The sequence below is a fragment of the Triturus cristatus genome, chromosome 11 (assembly GCF_964204655.1).
Source record: "Triturus cristatus chromosome 11, aTriCri1.1, whole genome shotgun sequence".
NCBI classification, from domain to species: Eukaryota; Metazoa; Chordata; class Amphibia; order Caudata; family Salamandridae; genus Triturus; species Triturus cristatus.
Window position 1 is genome coordinate 1,173,149,395 of NC_140594.1, and position 25,706 is coordinate 1,173,175,100.

General features: G+C 45.9%; 1 protein-coding gene across 1 annotated transcript in view; it reads left to right on the forward strand.

The window, feature by feature from the left end:
• The window catches only part of TMEM207 (transmembrane protein 207), a 121,012-nt gene extending 97,689 nt beyond the window's left edge, over positions 1-23,323 (forward strand). Inside the window, exon 5 of the mRNA XM_085634118.1 lies at positions 20,687-23,323. Coding sequence (XP_085490244.1) covers positions 20,687-20,838 — 152 coding nt within the window. The 3' untranslated portion in view covers positions 20,839-23,323. The remainder of the gene's footprint in view (positions 1-20,686) is intronic.
• Positions 23,324-25,706: the final 2,383 nt, after the last annotated feature.

Genomic DNA, 25,706 nt, shown 5'->3' on the forward strand with positions numbered 1-25,706 from the left:
TGGCAGGCGCCAGATGGTTCTCGAAATTGGATCTTTGATCAGGGTACCACCAGCTGGTACTAGACTAAGCTTCCCGAAATATTACAACCTTTTCGACACATTTAGGACTCAGGCGATACACACGATTAAGCTTCGGAGTGTCAAGTCCCGCCGAGGTATTTCAAAACGTAATACAGGAGCTCATTGCTGGGATCCCGGGGGCGATCAATGTCAGTGATGACATTATGGTCCATGCGAAGACAGTCCAAGAACACAATGAGCGACTGCTTCAAGTACTGCGGCGGATTCGAGAGGCCGGTCTCACGTTACATCGAGAAAAATGTAAGTTCCTGTGTAACAAGCTACTATTCTTTAGGTACACCTTCTCTGCGGAGGGAGTAAACCCCGATCCTGAGAAAGTGAAGGACATCAAAGAGGCGACCACTCCCACAAACATTACCGAGTTTCGAAGCTTCCTAGGTATGGTCAATTACTGTGGAAGATTCATACAGGACTTGGCCAATCTGACAGCCCCCCTGAGAGAACTGACAAAAGAGTCCACTCCGTGGACGTGGGGCAGCGAGCAAGCCCGGGCCTTCGACAAGATCAAGGAGGCACTCTCAGAAGCGACGACACTCGCATTCTTTGACCCTGCCAAGCTCACCTTGATCGCTGTGGATGCTGGTCCGGTAGGACTGGGCGCTGTTCTCCTCCAACGGAAGACGCCTCAGGAAGAATGGGCTCCAGTGGCGTTCGCAAGCCAGTCGCTCACAGAGACAGAGCAAAGGTACTCCCAGATAGAAAAAGAGGCCATTGCAATTCACTGGGGCTGTCACCATTTTCATCTATACGTGTATGGCAAACCGTTCGTGGTAGCAACAGACCACAAGCCCTTGGTCTCACTGTTCTCGGGTACCTCCACAAAACCTCCACCAAGAATTGAGAAGTGGATGCTTCAATTGCAAAACTACAATTGCAAGATTGAATACCAACCTGGGGCACGGAACCCGGCGGATTACCTCTCCCGCCATCCTCGGAAGGCCACTCCCCTAGAGATGGAAGAAGCCGCGGATACCGAGGAATACGTGAGATGCGTCACTGCTCGCTCTTGTCCCATACCGGTTTCCATGGCCAGCCTCCAACAAGCCACCAGCCAGGACGAGTGTCTGCAGAGGGCCAAGCACGCCGTCCAGAACAACAACTGGAACAGAGCAAAGGAAGAGTGGCGAAACCTGACGCCCATGGCGCAACGGATAATGAACCGCTTATACCATGTAAGGGATGAGCTGACGGAGGATAACACTGGGTGCCTGCTGAGGGGGCATAGGCTGGTAATCCCGGCATTGCTGACTCAGAGGATGGTAGACTTAGCCCATGTAGGCCATTAAGGCATGGTAAAGACCAAGTCGAGACTGCGCACCAAAGTCTGGTTCCCACTTATGGATGACCTCGTAGAAGCTACTGTTCGTGCCTGCCACCCATGTCAAGTTACTGGGGAAGCACCCAGGCCAGCTCCCATCGTCATGGAGCCTCGGACGCGAAGTCCGTGGTCCCAAATAAGTATTGATTTTGGCAGCCTGCCGGATGGGCGCCACACCCTAGTGGCAATTGACGATCACTCGAAATATCCGGAGGTGGAATTACTGTCGGCACTCAGTGCCAGTGAAGTGATTCCCAAGCTAGAAAAAATCATGGCCACCCATGGACTAGTGAGAGAGGTCAGGACAGACAATGGGTCCCCTTTCCAAAGCCAGGAGTTTGCCACGTACCAGCAAACTTTGGGCATCCGTCATCGGCGAATCACGCCCCGCTGGCATCAAGCGAACGGGGAAGCGGAACGGTTCATGAGGACCCTCAATAAAGTTATCCGCATAGCTCACGACAAGAGTCAGTCGGTGGAGCTGGCCATCTTCACTTTCCTTCGAAGCTACCGCCAGATGCCTCACTCCACCACGGGAGCTGCTCCGGCACACCTGCTGATGGGAAGAGTGGTTATGGACACAATACCACATCACCCGGAGTGGCGATCTGAAGCCCCGGATGACAGTGCTATCGATACCCGACGCCGGAGAGCGCATTCCCATGCCGATGCCCGACGGAGAGTGGCAGTCCCGGACATTGTCACTGGTGACGTGGTGCTCATCAAGAACAGAACGCTCGGAAGCAAGTTCCGATTAAGGTTTGAAAAGGAACCCTGGACAGTGGAAGCCGTCAACGGTACCTGCGTCACTGCCACTCGGAGGGGGGAGAGAATCACCCGGAACGTGTCATACTTCAAAAAGGTCAAGCCGTTCCACGAAACTGGGAGCACGAGTCAGGAGGCTCCCTGCGACAGCCCCGGGGGTGCAGGGAACTTGGTGGAACCTGATGGGGCCAATGACAATGTGACGGGTTGGGCCACCCCACGGTCCAGTGAGACAGACGTTCCGAGGTCAATCACACAACAAGAGGCGCCCCGTCCGGGTGGAGGCGATGATTCACCGGATCGTGAAAGCAGTGCTACCAGTGAACGAGTGGGTGGCAGCCCAGGTGACTCACCGACCCGGGGAGCGTCAAGGTACAACCTCCGGAACAATCCAGAGCCCTCCTGTCGCCTTAAGGACTACCTCACGTAAGACTGTTTTGATTTAAATGCACCACAGATGTGGGAGCACATAAAGCGTAGTCATAGTTGTAAGGACTCTCTTTTGACTAGGCACGTTTTGGAAAGTTTTGTTTGGTTCTTTTGTGTGTTGGGGAGGAATGTGATGTCGTGACACTGACGCGATACGCTGGGGCGTACGCATCAGGTCACGTGTGCACGTGTAATAAAAAGTCGGGCACGCACGCACGTACGCCAGAACGGCTGCGGTGGCAGACCAGGAAACATATACCGATGTCCCCGTGTCTCATTGTCAGGGTAGACCGTGAGCCAGCGTTACCTAGCGCCTAGCGCTCATGAGCTTAGGCACCCCCAACGACACTACAGTTAAGTATGGGGAGATTAAGTGATTTGCCCAGATTCACAGGTTGTTGTGCCCACACCAAGACCTGATTCCCCAGCTCAAAAGACGGCAGCACTGCCCGTTAGGCCACATTAACTCCACAGTTAGTTATTTTTATCAACCGAGGCGTACCTAAAAAGAAAGATATTATCACAAAATTTAACCCCTTCCATGCGGGGCGGATTCCCCCGCTGTGCTGAGCGCTGCTTGCGCGGGCGTGGTCATGACGGAACGGTTCCGTCATGAGCACAGCTCAACCGACGCTCATGACGGAACCGTTCCGTCATGAGCGCCGAAGGGGTTAAAGGAAAATGAGAATGCCATGTCTTCCAACAACATACACCCATTGTGAACATTTTTACAGTTCACATACTTTTAAAAAAGGCTACGAACACCATAATTCTTTCCTGTATATAATCTGTTTGTGACCCCAATATACCACTATTTTAAAAGGCAGTACATATTATTTATTTTTCATGACTAGTGCATTTTAATGTCAAAACTGTTTTCATTTGTAGCATTAAAATGTGACAAAACTCTGTGCGTATGTTAAATTTGATCAGTTTAACAGAGAACATGTGTATTTTTGCGCAGTTCCATGGTTGCTACGTGCTGCTTTTGTATGACCTCCAGGTTACCTAAATGACAGAAGTCAGCATATCCTCTTTGTTTAAGGTGTGTGGTAGGTGTCATGAAGACTTGGAGGTAGGTGGCAAGCTGCAGCTTCAGCCAGTACTAGCTTTGCAATCAGCATGCCTTTTTATGTTGTTGTTTTTTCAGCCCATGTGTGTTGCACAAAACTAGAAGCCCCGTGATACAAAGTGATGTTGTGCACAAAGTCAGGAGTTATTGAACGTGTCAGACGAAACGCCGAGCCTCCCAGCTGCATTGAACTTGACACTCACCCTTAATACTTCTACAAAACGATGAGAGAAGGCTTGAGTTTTAGGAAGGACAGATCAGGGACATTTTAAGGACTTTGGGGGTCCTGGGCCAAACTTTTTTTGTGGGACACTGTTGAGAACAGCTTTGAATTTATGATCCAGTTTCAGCTCTTTCATGCCCTCATTGGCCAAGTCACAGACAGTTCACAGGCATAATCTCCAAATTATAAGTGTGTTTTTATCAAATATTCAGTGATAGTGACGTGTGTTTTCAATATTGTAATACAGCAGCTGACTAAAAGTATTGTAAATAATCTCTGTGACCATTTCCTGTTTTGAATATGTGAGGTCTTGTTTCAATCTAAAAGAAGCTTTATGAATGTTACATGGTGTGTATGATCAAAGTCCCACAGGGCCAAGGACTGTATGATGAATTCTTCTGTTAAAGGTCTAGTGGTAAGACACATGTGGGAAAAGCTGACAAATGCCAGTGTGGTAAAGTTCCCAGTGGAAGGATTCAGTTCCGTACGTGTGGTAAAGAGGCTGACGCGTGGAAAATGTCTGTATGGTAAAGTAAGTCACTGGGTTAAGATGGTTCTGCGTTGTGATTGTGTGTTAAACAGCCGAGTACAGTGTACTAAAAATGTCTTGTGTGATGCATGCTTCCTTCCATGTGATAAATATTCATTTGGATAAAAGATCTCCCTTGTGCTGCAGGGTCCCACTGGGTAAAAGTGTGTTTAGAATGTTGTGAACTGTTACTTACTGTTCATCAGGCAGACTGGCGTGGAAGCGCTACATGCGCCTTGAGGCGCTGGGACCCACTGTATGTATGTGGTGGTATTACATCTGGCTTTTAGCAGTGCCAGTTGAGGATGTGTGTGACGCCAATAGAGTAAGTGGATGTGTCCAGTGGAGGAAGTGGATGGAGTTGAGGGAAGTGGGTGTGCCCTCCTAAAATTTTCAGCACCTGGACTTAATATTTTACAAACTAAGCACTGATTTGTATGCAATGACAGAACCAGCAAAATGCCAGTCGAGCGCACACTATGCTGCCATAGATTTTAAGCTTGCATATTTTTAAGCCACACCCTTAATTACATTGGCCACGCCCCCTTGAGAGACCCCCTAGTTTTTTCATTCCAATTAAAGCCCTGCTCCTCCTTCGCATTTGTGTTACAATGGACGGAAATGTTTACCAGCACCGTGTGATTGTGGTCCTGAGGGGAGTGATGACCGTGATACGCTTGTTGTCATGGTTACGCCTAGCTGATCATGAGCATCTCTTTGTGTGATTGATGTGTGTAAGATGGAGGATAAATACTGCGAGACAACTCTGGCATCCCCCCTCCCCCGCTCGCTTCCTTCTCCATTCCTGTGTGTGTCTGACTGTTACACACAAGGCTTCCTGCTGAAAGAGCCCACAGGGTCTGTGCCTGGGTGTGATGTGGCCTGGACACCGCTCTTCTGCAGTGCATCCTGGGAAGAGGGCAAGCTTCATCTTCCCAGCGCCCTCCCTGAGGAGGAGAGCCTGGCCTCACCTCTGGGGATGGTTAGCAGCGTGGAGACAGAAATCCAGCAGTGAAAACCCTCATTTCGAATCACGAGGCCAACCAGGCATCCTGAATAGCTCCTGAAGGCAGGCGCCTCAGTGCGCTACATTCTTTTATTTCCCTACGGGGTGCACCTGCAGTGTTGTGTGTCCTCTTCCCTTCTTTAGAGGCTGCACTCTGTAGGAAGCTGCACTTTAGAGGGACGGCCATGCTGTTCATTGTTCACAAATAGTGTCACACACAGCACGGGGATCACAACCACTCTGGGGATCTCAAGCAGAGCGCAGTGGGTTCGGCTACAGTGACCCAGTCTTTGTACTTGCCATCATGATCAATATTTCTGTAATCATTCACTTGTAGATACTAAGAGGCCTATTTACAAGAATGTCGCGCAGCGCAGCGAGGCATCGTGCGGCGCTGCGTGAGAGGGAAGAGCAGAAATGTGCCATATTTAAGGCAATGCGGCGCATTCCTGCCTTTTCCCCTTCGCTGGCATTCTTTTGGCAGCCTAGCGCCAACGCAGGTACCCTTGCACCGTGGTGCATGCTGGATTGTTTTCGAGTAGGAAGGGGCACCTTCCTGCACAAAAACAATCCTGAGAGGCGTATTCCTCCTTCTTTGTGTTCTGCAGAATGTAGCCTGCTTACAAAGAGGAAGTAACACAGAGATATTTAGTGTCGTTACACCTTACCTGAGAAGGCGTATCTTTTTGGCACATTCTCAGGTCTACCCCAGGCAGCACCCACAGAATGCCTTCCCAGGGCAGAGTGAGGCAATGCAGCGATTTGTGCTGCGTTGTCTTACTCCAAATTTCCGGAGCCACACAGCTCCACACAAAGTGGCCTTGCGTGGCTCCATAAATCACATGTACTGTTTGCGTCATGCTTACACCATGTTGCGTGGTTCAGGACCGAAGCAAACCAGCTCATAAACAGCCCTCTAACTTTCCTATCTACCTTTTCATAGAAGGCAGATCCTACTATACCTTTGCGCTTTGTGGGACTGAATGACGCTAACTGGACTTTATTTGTGATAACTCTGTACGCAGCATTGTCTTCTCCTTCTCATCACTTCGCTTCAGCTAGCCATTGATTGCTCTGCTAAAGTGTCCCACTGGGGGAAGGGGGCTTAGAGGCCAACTCACCATCAGAAAACACCCAGCATCCTGGACAGAGAAGGAAACCAGCCATCTCACCTCCAATGATCCCGGGCCGTCTTTGAGACTTCAAGGGCATGAGGAAACCCTGACGTGGTGTCCAGTCATGATCTCAGCCACAGAGCTCTGTCTCATCCTCTCTTGCGACTATCACTCAGTCGAGAGTTTTACAAGGGGATAGGAGAGCTACTGCCCCAAGCAAGATCTCTGATGTTTCTTGAACATGGGAAATTGGCCCTGTGTGTACCTTGCCCTGACTGCCGAACTGTCCCCCTGTGTCCTCTGGACATACATGTCTGTATGATGCTTACATTGTCCATGATCCCTCCCAGCCAATCCTCCCCCCATCCCCCAGGCCAGCCACAGCCAGTGCCAGTTTCAACCAGCTAGCAAGCCACCCAGACAGGTAGTAAACTTTCAAAGTGGCATAACCAGATATCTTGCTATTTTGTGTGTGTATATATATATAAAAAAAAGAATATATATATATATTACCTACTGGCGGTCGCCAGTAGGTTAGTTATATAGTTAGGACCACTTTTCCATAGGAAATCCTCAACATTCTATTTTGAATAACTTTGGCGCCGGTTGACGAATCCTCGCGAATTTTTCAAAATAGGTGGGGCGCTACGCTCCGCTCCTACCCTGAAAGTCTCGGGGGGATTCGTCAAGCGGGGGCTGAGATAAAAGGGGGGTCCCAAAACGCGTTTTTCCCATGCATTTTTCCATAGGACCTTTAGACAGGGCTACAGCCCGAACGGCTGAACAGAATTACTTGAAATTTGGCAGAGAGGTAGTCCTCAGGTCAAGGAAGTGCCTTTTGTTGGTTTGGTGTAAATCTGTTCAGTAGATTCTGAGAAAATAGCCTTTAAATCAATATATATATCTGAGCCAGCTTACGGTGCGCTTACGGTGCGCTTACCGTACGCGTACGGTGGCGTGCGCGAGCGCGATTCTGATTGGCTGTTACATCTAAGTAAACATTCGAATCGGTCAAAACCAGGAAGCGGCGGCCGCCATTTTCTCTCTCGCACTGTGAGGGAGGGGCTGTAAACAAAGGGAAAAAACATATAAAGGGGCTGTTTAGACAGCGCCCATGCACATAGCCATGTTAGTTGAGTCCTCAAAGATCCCCCAAGGCCAAAAACGGTAAATTTTTATTTTTTGAAAATTTCGCCGATTACGCTTACCGTACGCGTACCGTGCGCTTACGCTAAAAAATATATAAAAAAAAAAAAAACGCACTCTCTGTGCATGGCATATTATTGTCATCACTTACAAATTAAATTTAACAGATTACCTATCACAAGGAAGCGCATAATATGTCCTCCATGTGCGCACGGTGCGTTACGTGGGCACGCGGTGCGCGTAGCGCACTGCGTGCCCACCTTGCGTGTACGGCACTAACTGCGTAAAGTGGGCGCGCGGTGCGCGAAGCGCACCACGTGCTCACTGTGCGCGCACGGTGCGCGAAGCGCACCGTGTGCGCACGGAACGAACTGCGTTAAGTGGGCGCGCACGCCACGAATGGCGTAAAGTAACTTAGCATTTAAAAAAACGTACAAATTCACTGAAAAAACCATAGGTTTCACACACGTTATAGTTAGGAATTAGCATTTAAAAAACCTTGCTAATTCACTGAAAAAACCATAGGTTTCACACATGTCATAGTTAGCTGGAAATTTTACTGATAAAAAACCAATGAAATTCCCCCGTTATAGTTACTGTAAGCAACTATAACTCACGCGACCGTAATCCTCTGCTGATGACATATGTGTCTTTATGAAAAAAAAAAATTTGTAATATATGTATAGCTAAAATTTAATGGAAGAAGACATGGGCAAATAAGTGTCTAAATACAGTATTAGCATCAGCAGAGGATTACGGTCGCGTGAGTTATAGTTGCTTACAGTAACTATAACGGGGGAATTTCATTGGTTTTTTATCAGTAACATTTCCAGCTAACTATAACGTGTGAAACCTATGGTTTTTTCAGTGAATATATATATATATACATATATATATATGTGTGTATATATATATTAACTGAAAAAACTTTAGGTTTCACACACGTTATAGTTAGGAATTAGCATTTAAAAAACCTTGCAAATTCACTTAAAAAACCATAGGTTTCACACATGTTATAGTTAGGTGGATATTTCACTCGTAAAAAACCAATGAAATTCCCCCGTTATAGTTAGTTCAGATAACTATAACTCGCGCTCCCGCAATCCACTGCTCATGACGTCACATATTACATCACTCATGACATGGTCAGTGGCATCACTCATGACATCACTGACGACATCATCCTTGTGATAGAGTGGCGGTCGCGCGAGTTATAGTTATCTGAACTAACTATAACGGGCGTGCACCGTGCGCGCACCGTGCGAGCACCCTAACGTGCGCGAGCGTAATTCTGATTGGTGGTTACATGTTAGTCAACGTTCGAATCAGTCGAAATCAGGAAGTGTCGGTCGCCATTTTGTTTGTTTTCAGTGCGAGAGTGAAAAAGGAAGGTGGCGAACGTGAAAAGGGGGCAGGGTAGAGAGTTCCTGACCCCCTAGCCTTTGTCAGGGGGTCCCTGAAGGACCCCAAAGGCAGAATTAATATTATTATTTTTTTTAAATCGCGGGGGTGCGCGCACCGTGCGCGCACGGTGAAACCCCCCCCCCCAAAAAAATTATTTATTTTTTTTTTAAATCGCGGGGGTGCGTGCACGGTGAAAACCAAAAAAAATATATATATATTTTTAATACGTAGTTTATTGTAAAATAAATATATAAAAAAAAAAATAATACATAACTAAATTAGCATTTAAAAAAACGTACAAATTCACTGAAAAAACCATAGGTTTCACACACGTTATAGTTACGAATTAGCATTTAAAAAACCTTGCAAATTCACTTAAAAAACCATAGGTTTCACACATGTTATAGTTAGCTGGACATTTCACTCGTAAAAAACCAATGAAATTCCCCCGTTATAGTTAGTGCAGGCAACTATAACTCACGCGACCGCAATCCTCTGCTGATGACGTCAGATATTACATCACTGATGACATATGTGTCTTTATGAAAAATAAATATTTGTAATATATGTATAGCTAAAGATTAATGGAAGAAGACATGGGTAAATAAATGTCTAAATACAGTGATGTAATATCTGACGTCATCAGCAGAGGATTGCGTTCACGTGAGTTATAGTTGCCTGCACTAACTATAACGGGGGAATTTATTGTTCTTTTACGAGTGAAAAGTCCAGCTAACAATAACATGTGTCAAACCTATGGTTTTTTAAGTGACTATATATATATATATATATATATATATATATATATTATCTACTGGCGGTCGCCAGTAGATAGTTATAGTTAGGACCGAGTTCCCATAGGAAATCTGAAAATTCTATTTCGAATAACTTTGGCGCCGGTTGACTTATCTCCGTGAAATTTTCAAAACTAATGGGGCACTCCGCTCAGCTCCTACCCTGAAAGTCTCGGGGTGATTCGTCAAGCAGGGGCTGAGAAAAAAGGGGGGTCCCAAAACACGTTTTCCCCATGCATTTTCCCATAGGACCTTTAGTCGAAGGTACAGCCCGAACGGCTGAACAGAATTACTTGAAATTTGGCAAAGAGGTAGTCCTCAGGTCAGGCATGTGCCTTTTGCTTAAATGGTGTAAATTCGTTCAGTAGTCCCTGAGAAAATCAAAGGTAAAATCACATATATATCTGGGCGGAGCCTAACCACACATCTCATCGTGAGATCTGATTGGCTGTCAGCACTTCATCCAAGAAGTGTTGGCAGCCATCTTGGGACCAATATACATGATAGCACCTCATTAAAAAGCATTGAAGTTAATAGAAGGTTTTAAGACTTTAGTTACATTTTAAATCATTTGTTGATGGTACCATACTCATTTTAGGAATTGTGGTGTGTTCTAAGGTGATTTTACCATGTGAAAAAGCCTTCTGCTGGGATATCATGAATCATGTTTGAGAGAAAACTATTTTCTCATGCTTTTCCCACAGAGGTTTGGAAGGTGATCTATAAGCTAAACTGAGAGCATATTTTCTGTAAATTCACATTATCTTTCCCAGTCATGTGAGAATTAAGTCTGACATTCTCAGTAAAACATGTACATCCAACAAGGGCAGAGACTGTCAGTTGATTCCTTTGTGTTCTACTGCAGCTTTCCAGAGTTGTCTAAAGAACAACTAGAGCGCTAACAGTCCTACTTATGACAAACGTTTGGCACACCTGAAGCCATTTTTGGAATAAAGTGGTAATTCTTAAAACATTTAATTTAAATAGGAACAAAATGAGGGGATTCATTTTGCCATAGAAAGTATGATTAGTGCTGCAGAAAGAAAAATTAGGGCACATTTTGAGTGACTTCTCAAATCCTCTTCTATTTCATTAAAAAATTCTGACATGCAGACTGAAACATGCACTTTCAATACCAGCAGCAGACTTCCCTGGTGAGCAGTAGCTTTACTACAGTGCTCTAATAAGCAACTAGAGTGCTAACATTCTGAATTTATGGCAAATTTGTGACACATCTGAATGCCTTCTTGATGGAATCAAAGTAAAAAACTGAAAGTATTTCCTATTGAGGAGACTGTAGTAAATGAGGAAATTAGGAAACATCATAAAAAATAAGTCTCCCAATATGGCCACCAGAGACAAAAGAGCCCAAATGTAGCCCAAATATCACCCAGATGTAGCCCAAGTATAGCCCAATGACAGAATGTCCCAGAGTGTTCTAACGAACAACTAGAGCGCTAACAGTCTTACTTATGACAAAAGTATGGCACACCTGAAGCCATCTTGAATGGAATAAAGTGGTAACACTTAAAACATTTAATTTACAAAGGAACACAATGAGGGGATTCATTTTGCCATAGAAATTATGATTAGTGCTGCAGAAAGAAACATTAGGGCACATTTTGACTTCTCAAATCCTCTTCTATGTCATAAACAAATTCTGACTTGCAGACTGAAACATGCACTTTGAATACCAGCAGCAGACTTCCCTGGTGAGCAGTAGCTTTACAACAGTGATCTAATGAGCAACTAGAGTGCTAAAATTCAGAATTTATGGCAAATGTGTGACACATCTGAATGCCTTCTTGATGGAACCATGTAAAAAAATGAAAGTATTTCCTACTGAGGAGACTGCAGTAAATGAGGAAATTAGGAAACTTCATAAAAAATAAATCTCCCAAGATGGCCACCAGAGACAAAAGAGCCCAAATGTAGCCCAAATATCACCCAGATGTAGCCCAAGTATAGCCCAATGACAGAATGTCTCAGAGTGTTCTAACGAACAACTAGAGCGCTAACAGTCTTACTTATGACAAAAGTATGGCACACCTGAAGCCATCTTGATTGGAATAAAGTGGTAACACTTAAAACATTTAGTTTACAAAGGAACAAAACGAGGGGGTTCATTTTGCCATAGAAATTATGATTAGTTCTGCAGAAAGAAAAATTAGGGCACATTTTGACTTCTCAAATCCTCTTCTGTTTCATAAACAAATTCTGATATGCAGACTGAAACATGCACTTTGAATACCAGCAGCAGACTTCCCTGGTGAGCAGTAGCTTTACAACAGTGATCTAATGAGCAACTAGAGTGCTAAAATTCAGAATTTATGGCAAATGTGTGACACATCTGAATGCCTTCTTGATGGAACCATGTAAAAAAATGAAAGTATTTCCTACTGAGGAGACTGCAGTAAATGAGGAAATTAGGAAACTTCATAAAAAATAAATCTCCCAAGATGGCCACCAGAGACAAAAGAGCCCAAATGTAGCCCAAATATCACCCAGATGTAGCCCAAGTATAGCCCAATGACAGAATGTCTCAGAGTGTTCTAACGAACAACTAGAGCGCTAACAGTCTTACTTATGACAAAAGTATGGCACACCTGAAGCCATCTTGATTGGAATAAAGTGGTAACACTTAAAACATTTAGTTTACAAAGGAACAAAATGAGGGGGTTCATTTTGCCATAGAAATTATGATTAGTTCTGTAGAAAGAAAAATTAGGGCACATTTTGACTTCTCAAATCCTCTTCTGTTTCATAAACAAATTCTGATATGCAGACTGAAACATGCACTTTGAATACCAGCAGCAGACTTCCGTGGTGAGCCGTAGCTTTACTACAGTGATCTAATGAGCAACTAGAGTGCTAACATTCAGAATTTATGGCAAATGTGTGACATATCTGAATACCTTCTTGATGGAATCAAAGTAAAAAACTGAAAGCATTTCCTACTGAGGAGACTGCAGTAAATGAGAAAATTAGGAAACTTCATAACAAATAAATCTCCCAAGATGGCCACCAGATACAAAAGAGCCTAAATGCAGCACAAATATCACCCAGATGTAGCCCACATGTAGCCCAATGACAGAAGTGTGCAAAACACTTATTTTGTGTGTATTTGCAGTTTTATATAGTGCAGACTTGTCAGGTATTGGAATGCTTTACATGAGCATTGGTTACATCACACAAGATCAAATTCATTTTGGTTGTAGACATGGGGAGATTAAGTGATTTGACCACAATCACAGAATGTTGAGCTGAAGCAGAAACTCCAACCTGGTTCCCCAGTTGCAAAGTCTGCAGCTCTGGAAGTAACACCCCATCCTCTTGCCAAGGTGCAACATTTAATCAAGTGGTCAACTGGATAAAAAAACGTAAAGATTACAAATAATTTAAAAGTTCTTTGTCACTATTTGAAACTCAGAAAATATGTCCTCATTTTAGTTTTTTAGAGCACTAACCATAATTTTGATGCAAATAAGACCCTCTCATATATGTAATTTCTAAAGGAAATACTCTAGGTATTACAGTTTTGATTACATCAAGATGACGTCAGGCGTTCCACACTTTTGTAATAAATATAGAATGTTAGCAATCTAGTTGTTCATTGGGATACTGTTGAGAGGCAGAGGCCAGGGGCACGGACTCTGAAAATTGAAGGCAGGTAGGAGAGTGCAGAGGCAACAATTTGACCACACTGGGCAGGCAGGAAGGGCAGTGGCAGCACAGCAGACTATGGAGGGCAGTGGAAAGGGGGGCAGGGGCAACAAACCAACAATACAGGACTGGCAAGAGAGGCTGTGGCAATATAATAGACCATTGTGGGCAGAAGGAAGAGGCAGTGGTAGTACAACCATACATGCCAACAGACCCGTTTCAGCCAGGAAACGTCCAATGTTTTTAAGCTCAAATGGGCTTTATTTGATCTGTCTCCTGTCTACAATGTCCTCTTTTTCAATGTAACTCAAAGGGGAAAATCAATACCCCAGTTTTTTTTCAAAATCTCCCTCTTACCAAGTTCAAAATGTTCGCAAGTATGGTACATTGAATCATGGTAGGCAGGAGGAATTGGGGTAGGGACATGGACTCGGATAACAGAGGACAGAAGGGACATGAAGAGGTGCACCAAACTGACCCTACAGGGCAGGCATCAGGGTTTGCAGCAGCACAATACACCACACAGCGCATGCGGGACGGGAGTGCAGCACAACAATCCATAGAAAGCAATAGGGAGGGGACAGGACCATGCACATGGACAACAGAGAACAGATGGGAAAGAGCCAATGGTAGCTAGCTGACCATAATGGACAGACAGGAGAGAAAGCTGCAGCATAACAGACCATAAAGGGCAGGAGGGACAGATCAGGGGCATTACAATGGAACAGACAAGCCAGCAGGGAGGGAATAGGGGGTCTGCACATGGAAACAGAGGGCTGGGGGCAAGGTGGCAGGGCAGGAGCAGCAAGATGACCATGGAGGTCAGGCAGGATGGGCACTAGAAACAAGACACACCATGGAGAGCAACAATGAGACTATGGTGGCATACACACAGACCATGGAGGGAAGGTGGGAGGGGGTCAGGGGCAGCTAGCTGACCACACAGGGAAGGTGGGAGGGGCCATGGCAGCACAGAAGACCATGCATGGCAAGCGGGAGGGTTAGTGGCAGCACAATGGCTATGATGGACAAGAAGGAGGGGCAGGGGCATGCACAAAGGACCATGGAGGATAGAAGGGAGGGTCAGGACCTGGGCACAGACAAGAGAGTTCAGGGGAAGGGGCCTCACAACAGACCGCGCGGGGCAGGCAGGAGGAGAAGTTGCAGCACAACAGATCAGGGAGGGCAGAAGGGTGTGGCAGTAAAATGGACCATGGAGGAGAGGAGGAAGGGGATAGGGGCATGGCATGTGGACAGGCAGGGTGGAGGTGGCAGGGACAGGTTACAGTCATCTGACAATGCTAGGCAGGTGGGAGGGGAGTGGCAGCTCAACAGAACACTCAGAGTAGATAGGAGTGGCAGGTCCATGGAACATAGTGGGCAAAAAGGATGGAGCAGGGGCATGCACAAAGACATCGGAGGGCAGGGGGAAGGAGAATAGGGGCAGCAAGCTAAGCACAGAGGCTAAGCAGGAGGTCAATGATGGGCCATAGAATTGGGCAATGGACGGCAGGAGCAGTGGACTGGTACATCATGCTAAATGAAGGGCAGTGGCAGCACATCAGACCATGCATGGCAGGAGGGAGGAGGCTAGTCCATGGATTCAGACAATAGAGGATAGGGAGGAGGGGGATGGGGCAGCAAGCTAACTGTTCAGAGAAGGCGGGTATTAGGAACTTTATTGTTTTTAAAATGTGTGTCTGTGCGAACTACTTAAAATATGAACAAGTATGCAGCATAATCTCACTTTTATGCAGGAAGAAGAGGACGTTTGTGACTGTGACTCCGGGCTCACTATGTCAGAAACACCCTCTGACCCTCCACCCCCCATCGCAAAATGTAATGCCTGTGAAAAGGGTAGGTGGACGCAGTGTTATATAGAACATAGTCCTGAGAGCACGATTGAAAATGAAAACTAGATATAGTATATGGTATAAACTATGCACCATAAAGTGTGATATAAGATGAACCGGGGCATGAAATATAATATGCAATACATTGTGCGCAATGACAGATTCATTGGAGAGCGCGAGATAGCACAGGCACTAGCGCGTGCTATGCGATATGCGCCTTGGAGTGTAATATGCACAGGGCAGTGTTGTGTAACATAACTAGTCTCTAAAGTTGTAATATAAAATATTTGCTGGGGAGTGTAATGTTGCATATGCACTGTGACAAAGATATGGATCCCAGATTGTAATATGTATGGCATAGCGCTGTGCGTTATAACATACACATCGAGGAAGGCACGTTAGATGGGGCAATATAACCCGTGCGAAGGCAAGTGTGGCATGACATATTTACGGGGTGGTGTTACAGTGCACATGGGCTAGAGAGTGTCATAGCATACGCACTAGCTGGTGGAATACAACACAGAGGTGTGAGGCAATCGGCGGGCACTGGTGAGTGTAACACAGAATTGGGCTCAGCCAGGAGCACGCTGTGACTCTCAAGTGAGGTTCGTCTCCTTTCCAGAGAGTAAAATAAAAAGTATTACACATCCGGCGGTGGATGTGTTTTTTATTAACCGTGAGGGGGGTTTCTTGCATAGTTTGGTCGAATTTTTGTGGAATCCCCTTTGAATGGCTTGGTGTGCGTGTATATTAAATGTGCCCGTCAATAGCTACCCATGTTTGTATAAATAAATGACAAGGGTGTCTACTAGGAGAGTACCCACCGGCGGGGGCGCCGGGATTAGGCACGGTAGGGCGTCAGACACGTCAGAGCTTCAGTAGCGGTGTAAATACATTCCATGTGGATTCATTCTATGCATAGTCGCCATTTAATGAATATCACGCAAATCGTCATGGTGATAGGTACATACGGTTTGTCCAGCATGTCCTAGGTGTTTCTATAAATATATATATTTTTAAAATAATAAAAAACAAAGGCCGGCCCCGGGGGATGGGGTCCCCGGAGCCATAAGTGGCCTGAGGAGGGGGGCAACCCAGCCCCCTCCTAAAGAATTTAAATTAAAAAAAGGCCATGAACCGGGGGTTGGGGCCCCGGGGCCGATTAAGGCCTTGGGAGGGCCAAATTTATTTTTTTCAACAAAAAAAATTAGAGTGCAGGCCCTGGGGGATGGGGTCCCCAGGGCCAGTAAATTAGAAAAAGAAGGGGGGCCACACAGCCCCCCTTCTTAAAAAAATAAAATAAATAAAAGACCGACATCGCGCTGGAGGCCACGCCCCCTCCTTGCAGCACTCTGCAAACGCGCCCCCTGGCCAGTTGTAAGTTGGGGAATAGATTCCCCTTCAATACTGAGGGTCCCTGAGGGCCAACTAGCCCAACAGGTATCTCCAGTGTGCGCCAGGGAGCTGCGTTGCAGACAGGTGTTCTGAGGCCATGCCCCTTTTTACACCTCTATGCAACTCAGCTCTGTGGCGCTTACTGGAGGTACCTAGTGGGCTAGTTTGACCCTAGGGACCCTTAGGATTCAAGGGGACTTAATATCTCAACTTAGAACGGCCACAGGGCGCGTTTACTCAGTGGTGAAGGGAGGGGACGGGGTCTGAGGTGACGTGTGCAAACACGCCCTGTGGCGTGTTTTAAGTTGGGGAAATAATTCCCTTTCAATCCTGAGGGACCCTGGGGGCCAACTAGCCCACCAGGTGCTTCCAGTAAGTGCCACTGCTCTGCTTTGCAGAGAGGTGGTGCAGGCCGTGCCCCTTTTTACACCTCTCTGCAATGGCGCTTACTGGACGTACCTAGTGGGCTATTTTGCCCCTAGGGATCCTCAGGATTCAAGGGGACTTAATCTCCCAACTTAAAAAACGGCCACAGGGCATGTTTACACAGTGGGGAAGGAAGGGGACGGGGCCTGAGTTGACATGTGCAAACACACCCTATGGCGCGTTTTAAGTTGGGGAAATATTTCCCCTTCAATCCTGAGGGCCCCTGCGGGCTAACTAGCCCACCAGGTGCTTCCAGTAAGCGCCACTGAACTGCGTTGCAGAGAGGTGGTCCAGGCCGTGCCACTTTTTACACCTCTCTGCAACGCAGCTCTGTGGCGCATACTGGAGGTACCTAGTGGTCTAGTTGGACCCTAGGGACCCTCAGGATTCAAATGAACTTAATCTCCCAACTTAAAACGGCCACAGGGCGTGTTTACACAGTGGGGAAGTGAGGGGACAGGGCCTGAGGTGACGTGTGCAAACACGCCCTGTGGCGCGTTTTAAGAGGTAGTTTTAATCCCCTGCCCTATTATATACTAGGGGCTTACAGAGGAGGTCATGCTGATCACAGGGGGACCCCAACGCATAATGTTCCCTAGTGTATGTAGGTGTTTTCACTGTATTCTGAGTGTCTTTTAACATAGAACTGGCTCTAGGACTGGTTAGGCAGACTCAGTTACCACCAGTATCCGTCTGAAAAAGTTGAGGGTACAGGATGATTTTGCAACAAGGCTTCTTTCTGCTCTTCTGTTTGTTCTTTCTGCACGTTATCCTTCTTCCTGCACTTTTCTTCGTCTTTGAGGACTTCTGTTGCTTCTTTTTGCATTCCTTTTTTTTCTTTCTGTGCGTTTTTTCTTCTTTCTTCACATGTCCTATCTCTGTAGGCATAGTTAGAAATTAGCATTTAAAAAACCTTTGAAATTCACTGAAAAAACCATAGGTTTCAGGCACGTTATAGTTAGGAATTAGCATTTAAAAAACCTTAGAAATTCACTGAAAAAACCATAGGTTTCAGGGGCGTTATAGTTAGCTGGACTTTTCACTCGTACAAAACCGTTGAAATTCCCCCTTTATAGTTAGTTCAGCTAACTATAACTCGCGCGCCCGCAATGCACTGCTGATGACGTCACATATTACATCACTAATGACATGGTCAGTGACCTCACTCATGACATCACTGATGACATCTCAAATGACATCACTGATGACATCACTGATGACATCATCCTTGTGATAGAGTGGCAGACCTCCTCTTCCCCTAATATAACCTTTGATACACACATTCAAAAATAGAAACTACAATGTTCAAAACAATGGACATACCAATACCAGTTACAACAACCTATTCAGTAATTCTAAGATCCACATACACAACCACTCATTCACCAACAGTCCTATACAGTCACTCATACATGTACTCACTCATCATATGTACTCACTCACCTATACATCCTGTTACACAACGCCACTCATCCATAGAGTTACTCACACACATAGTCACTCATGCTAATAAAGAATCAAACATCCATTTACTTGCATATACAGTTATACACACACCACCACACTTACTTCTACAGAAACTTACACATACTTAGTCTTTTAAACAATCACTTATCGAAACACATACTTATTCATACAGGAACTCTTCCAATCTCTCACTCTCACATATACTCACTTATATACACCAATAGTCACATATACTAGTTTAAAACATATGTAGTTACTCATAAAGACATTATTGAGACAGTCATTCACTCACTAACACACCCATGCACACACTCATACACCCATACAGTCCTGCACACATGCTGTCTTCAACACATACAAACAGTGAGTCACTCATTCATGCACCTATGCACTACGTAATACCCCCCTGAACATAACCATACAGACACTCAGACACTCATACTGATACTCAAAAAAACAACTAATAACCTATATAGACACTTATGTAGCTACTCACCAACCCATGCAGCCACTTATACACAAAGTGAGAGACTGATACAGATATTTACACATTTAAACATTACTCACTAAGCCATGTATTCACTAAGATACACTTAATCAGTCAGTTATACAATCAATTTTTCAAAAACTAATCATCCATTTAGACACTTATATACCCATGTATTCTTCCATCGACCTTGAGATATACATATATAAAACATATGTAATTTTCAGAAAAACACATTCACTGGATGATGTCATCAGTGATGTCATTTGAGATGTCATCAGTGATGTCATGAGTGATGTCACTGACCATGTCATGAGTGATGTAATATGTGACGTCATCAGTAGTGCATTGCGGGCGCGCGAGTTATAGTTAGCTGAACTAACTATAACGGGGGAATTTCAATGGTTTTGTACGAGTGAAAAGTCCAGCTAACTATAACGCCCCTGAAACCTATGGTTTTTACAGTGAATATATATATAGAATTAATATCAATCCCTCCAAATGTAAATGGTTGCTTTTCTTATACGGCATTAATTGTACCCATAAATACCAGTTTGTCATTTTTAATAAATGAAGTAGAATTCAACTTGTCCTGAGGAGGCCTAAGAAGAAAAGGCTGAAACGTGGTCACGTCGGCACTTCTAAGGAGGAGTCAGTGGACCTATAGTGATCTTTGGAATTGTGTGGTGTCACACTAGAGCTAGGATAATTAGTCTACAAGCCTTGGGTGTTTCACCTTGACTACCTCTGAGTGGTTTGCCAAGACTTTTTGGGGGGACACTATTGTAAATAATATTCTAGGGTTACTGTGCAACGTATTATTGTGTTTTTGTTGATGTATATAATGCTGTGATATATGTTACTTTCTGTTTTCCTCATTGATCAGATGCCATTGTTTATGTGTTTTATAAATATATTGTGATACATTCATTAAGAAGAAGAAGAATTGTGGAGAGGGTAATTAAATGTGCTCTACTCATGAACTGTTTTGTATTTTTTCCTTCATACCATTTTTTCTTGTATAAAAATATGTCCCAAACCCAGGTACAGGAGGGTAATTTGGGTATACCCCTGTTGATTATGTTTTATATTTCCTTATATCGACACCTTCATATGCCTAAATTATATTCCACTGTTATGAATGTGCATCCATCCACCTCATTAATGCGCACGCACATACACACACACACACACATACATCCACACACATACACGCACCCACACAGACACACACACACACACACATACATCCACACACATACACGCACCCACACAGACACACACACCCACACAGACACACGCACACACACACCCACACACACACACACACATACATCCACACACATACACGCACCCACCCACACAGACACACACACCCACACAGACACACACAATTTCAGTCACCATCGGTTAGATATCCCTTTTCCCCTGGTGTTGTCTTATGTGTATATTACATGTTAAGTGAAAACCAGAAATGAAGCCATGCTGAAGATTCCTTTCTGTATCTTTCTAGTTACTGAAGCATCTCAAGGTTCACTGTCTGGAGCTCCTCGTCACTGCCAGAACATGGAGCCAAGCTTTTCCCACCCTGTGGCCCCAATGAGTCCTCTGGGCATTGGAGAACCACCTTCATACGATGACGTGATCAAGAACAGTCAATTCTAGCTCTGGAGATGGCAGGAGGTCCATGCGACAACACTGATGTACAGCCCATGGCCAAGCCGAGAGATGCAGCTCAGGGAAAGGCTTTCTGCCACCAGAACCTCTCAAATGCACAAGTCTGAGCTCAGGGAGGATACACCGGGAGTTCACTCTCATCAAATGGCGGGTTCCTTCCTTTTATATTGCGTCTTCTTCTGATATATAGATCAGTCCTATCTATCTGACTCCTCCAACCCGTCCCCCTATCACAAGTGCGATAGGATACATATACCTGTAATACAGCGCACAGTACATCCGCCATGATGGTGGTGGGGTATGCCACCCTCCCCAAGGTCTAAATAAGGCCTTTAGTCTGAAAAGCAGCCCCATCATAAACATCTTCATGAACAAACTTCATCCTTGAGGGAGCCGGGAGTATCCACCCAGTATCCACCCAACATACACCCCATAACTCTTGGCATTAATCATAGGATAACAGGTTGTACCAGCTCCAATACGCCTCTCAAAAACCCCACACCCAAACATGACCCTTCCAGCAGAATCTGTGGTTCTCTCCCAATGTTCCTGGAAGTGATGTCCTGAGGGCCGGGTGACTTGCAGTCTGAGTTACCGTAAGAACCAGATAGACATGTTTCACCAAGAACTCCCAGGGACCTCTTCCTTTTAAGAGCCTGTATGCCAGAAAGTGCAGTTAGTCACAGATGCACCCAGAGGACTGGAAGACACTCCCTTGGGGCCACGGATCTAACCAGGGCAAGCCACAACTTCAATGAGAAATATCTCTGAAACTGTAAACACTAGATGGATGCTTCAAATGGTGCCAGTGTCAGGGTAACATCAGAGCCAGAACCCATAGTGTGAGAAGGCTGAGGGCTGTATGACGTTACAATGCAAACTATTACAACGCATACTTTTACAACATGGTTCTTACAACGCTATTACAATGCAAGCCATTTCAATGCATGTACCATTACAATGTAATTTCCTATTCAAACACCGCCGGGTGCTTACCTCAGGGGAGGTGCTGGTCAGTGAGGCATATGTGTTGTAAAGGCATACGTTGTAATAGCATGCATTGTAATGGAACTTGCGCTGTATTGGCTGCATTGTAAAGGCGTTGCATTGTAATGCCTGCATTGTAATGGATGTTTCCCAGGCTAAGAGCATCCTGTTCTCCCTGTGGCTCAAGAAGGGATAATATAGGCACCCGAAGAGATGGCAATGGTTTCGGGATGGTGATGGCTCATGGGTGTCAATGGCGTACGGTGATGGCTGCAGCTCCTTAACCCAAACAATGCTCTTCTTGTTTCTTGTTTCCTCCCGATAGCTGTGGCGCACTTCTGGACGCTCTCCATCCACTGAGGTGTCTTCAGTCAGGTTCTCCGCTCAGCAGCCCCTTGTGTGCAGTCCTAGACTAGCCTATGGGCCATGTTCCTGGCCAGATGTTGTGGGCTGCAGAGATCAGAATCCTCAGTCAGGCCCATCATGACTTGTCCTGGGTCTGATGGGTTTGCCTCAGACTTGCCTCTGTCTCAGTTGCTAATAGAGATGGCCAGAGCAGGAAGTGTGGAGTGGGTCACTTCATTCAGGGGGGCAATCCTTCGTTGGAGGTAGGATTGGGCTGGGGACTTCACAGAATCCCACAAGGTACAGCAGGTTTTGGAGAGGCGAAAGGGGAGGGAGTCTGTGCTGGCAGGAATGTGGAAGCTGTACATCACCAGCTCAACAACAAGGAGCAGGGGCAGAGCTATGAATGGTGGCAGGGGTACCAGGGGAGCACTGCACCCCATTCATAACTGCCTTCTACTACCCAAACACTGGGCAAGGGGCCCTTTGTCCCTGTCTGCACAGGACCCATGGCACCCTTGGCACGTCACTTTAAGGAAACCTTCATTTTTAGCAATATGGGGACAAAGCAGGCACCCTTCATGAAAGGCCTTGATATAGTGAAGCTAAAGGACCTCAGCTGAGCACACAGGATGAACCCCTACTGGGCGGAGCCTATAGGCTCAACCCGCTGCCATAGGGGTACAGGTAAAGTTCATACCCTGGTTGGCAGGGGTAGCAGTCACACTCACTTGGGAAGGGGGTACACTTAGGCATCTCGCTGCCATCAGAGCCCATTTCTGATCACATGGAGAGCCTCCAGAGGGCTTGAATGATTAGCAGGGTCACAGGATGAGACATACAGGGTACGCTAGAAGACAAGGGCAGGTCCCCCAAGCATTTCCAAAACATGTAAAAGACTTTTACCCAGTGCTTAATTTGTCAAAAAATAATAATAATAATAATAAAATAAGTGCAGAGCCCGAATTTTATGCAGACTTCTGTGGCGTGCACTTATCTAATTTTGGGGTGCCAAATACCTAGGCTGTGTACTTTTGACTCCATCTTATGCCTCCTCAATCTACCATCTACAGGCCTTACCCTTTTATTTCACTTTTTCAGGTTTTTTCAACTCTGCTCTTTCTTTCTGGCTGTTTTTCCTTCTTTCTCTGACTTTTTTTTTCCAGTATCAGTGTCTTGATTAAGTGGCGGGGCATGGCGGGAGGGACAGACGGATGATAAGACAAGAAAAAGAAACCCTTACCTGTCGCATTGCTGTATCGGGCTCCTCTCCACTGAAGGCACGGGCTCCCAGAGTCCACTGCAGCCAATCCTGACGCTGCTTTCAAGCTGCTGGCAGCATGAGAGCTGCTTCAGGATTGGCCTGGGTGCCCTCGATTTGCACTCCCAGTTAGACTGGGAGCCTGTGCCTGCTCTCTCCAACCCAGCAACGCAGCTCGGGTTGGAGAGAGCTTCAGTGCGCATGACAGTTCGGCCATTCTGAGACGGCCGGCCAAACTGTCATGCGCACTGATAACAGCGCAAAACACTCCCCTAATGCCTGTCACCCCTGCTGCCCGCCCCAAGCATTGGCTTCAAGAGCTAAGACAAAAAGATTGTAAACAAGGGTTTATTATTAATTTATTTTTAATTTTTTTGGCAGCTGGCAGCGGGGGCAACGGTCCTCTGCCATAGCGGAGGAGCCTCTATTGCGATTTCCCCCTTTTGTGTTTATCAGTGTCAAAGTCTAAATGCTCTGGTTGGAAATTACCCCATACCCTGCTAATATGCTGTTTTAACTGGGGCCGTGGTTTCAATCTCTGAGCACCATCATCTCAACCACAGCGTCCACTTCCTATCTGTTCTTGCCACAACTCTTGAATTTCTTCAGCAACAATCAATGGTGGATTTAAAATCATCTGGAATCCTGAAAAAATCCTGAAAGCATCATTCTTATGAGCCTGCCTGCACTCTTTCCCACCCAACCCCGAAAGGAGCTAGCGCCCAGAGGCCTGCTCACAAGCTGCATTTTGTAGCACTATTAAAGTACCAATGTATGCTCTCCACAAACCTGTGAAAGTAAACCTTCACCTCTCCTATCGCTTGTGGGAGATCCTCGCACATGTAAGTTTACAGCTTATAGTAAATGTGGGACAGACCGGGGGGGGGAGCTGCATACTTACTACTAAATGGAAGGGGTTTAGGAAGGTTTGGGGCAGGCTAAAATGATTTCCAATAGGGTTTTATTTAAGTCCCGGGCATCATTATTTTCTACAGGAGGGTGCTGCAGTACCAGTGGTTGGCCAGGTGTGCTGCTGGATTTACTGCTAGGTTTTTGTTACATAAGTAAATTAACCTCAGAAATTAGGTTCTTCCATCTTTTTCAGGGTTGGAGACATCTAAGTCTACACTTTTGAGGAACTTTAAACCTGGATTTTGTGATTAGCTAAACGTAGTAAAGTTACTCAAAAGTGTAGCACCCACTGGGCTTGATATCACCGCCCACATACCCTATTTTGACCCCAACACAAAATCCAATATGGCCAAAACGTCCAGCTCAGCGACCAGCAGATCCCCGACAGATCGTAACCCCCACCGACCCTTCACTGTAGTCAACTGACAGGAATATCTCTGATATATTTAAAAAGTTGGTGATTATATCTATACTACTATGCAAACTGTACAATTGTTGCAAAGTTAATAAACATTGTTCTACATTGAGAAGTATTTACTAAAAGTGAGAGTTTTTAAACAAGAACTGAGAAACATTCCTGCACACTGCCTGATGACGTTGTAGGTAGTGAACTCAAAGGTGTGTTGCGATGTATATCCTATATGTGGTGTAGGTTCTTAATAGAGACGGAGTGTTGGAAAGGCGTTCGCCGGAGGGGGGTTCGATGCCCGTCTTGCCCACCCCTTTGACCCACCTCTCCCACGTAGGCCGAACCAGGCGCGCACACCCTGAGCTAACACTACGAACAGAGTGACACCACACGTATTCTTTGTAGGACGATAGGTTATTTTATCGATGGTTTCAAGGGATCTTTATGATCCAAGGTGCAAGCAGTACAGCAGTGGCACAAGGTACCACAAATCGGTCGTGGGGAATGGGGGTAGCGGGACAGTCTTTAAAGATAGTGTCTCTGCGAAGTACCCTGCGGATAGCTCACAATCCTCGAGCTGGAGGGTGTCGTGTCTCTGGGCGATCTCTTACCGAGTCGTCCTCAAGGGGAGCGCCGCGAGTCTCTCAGCAGGCACAGGTGGTCGGAGTTCGGGAGCCGCGATTCCGTCTGCAAGGCTCAGATGGTTCAGTAGCTGGGGGCCGCGAGTCACTCAGCAGGCCCAGGTGGTTCAGTGTTCGGGAGCCGCGACCTCGTCAGCAGGGCTCAGATGGTTCAATAGCGAGAGGCCGCGAGTCACTCAGCAGGCCCAGGTGACTTCAGCGTTCAGGAGCCGCGACAGCGTCAGCAGGCTCGGATGGTTCCAGGTCTTCTCTGCATTCGTTCCTCCGGCACCCCCTGTTATACTCCGCTTGCTCTTTGAAG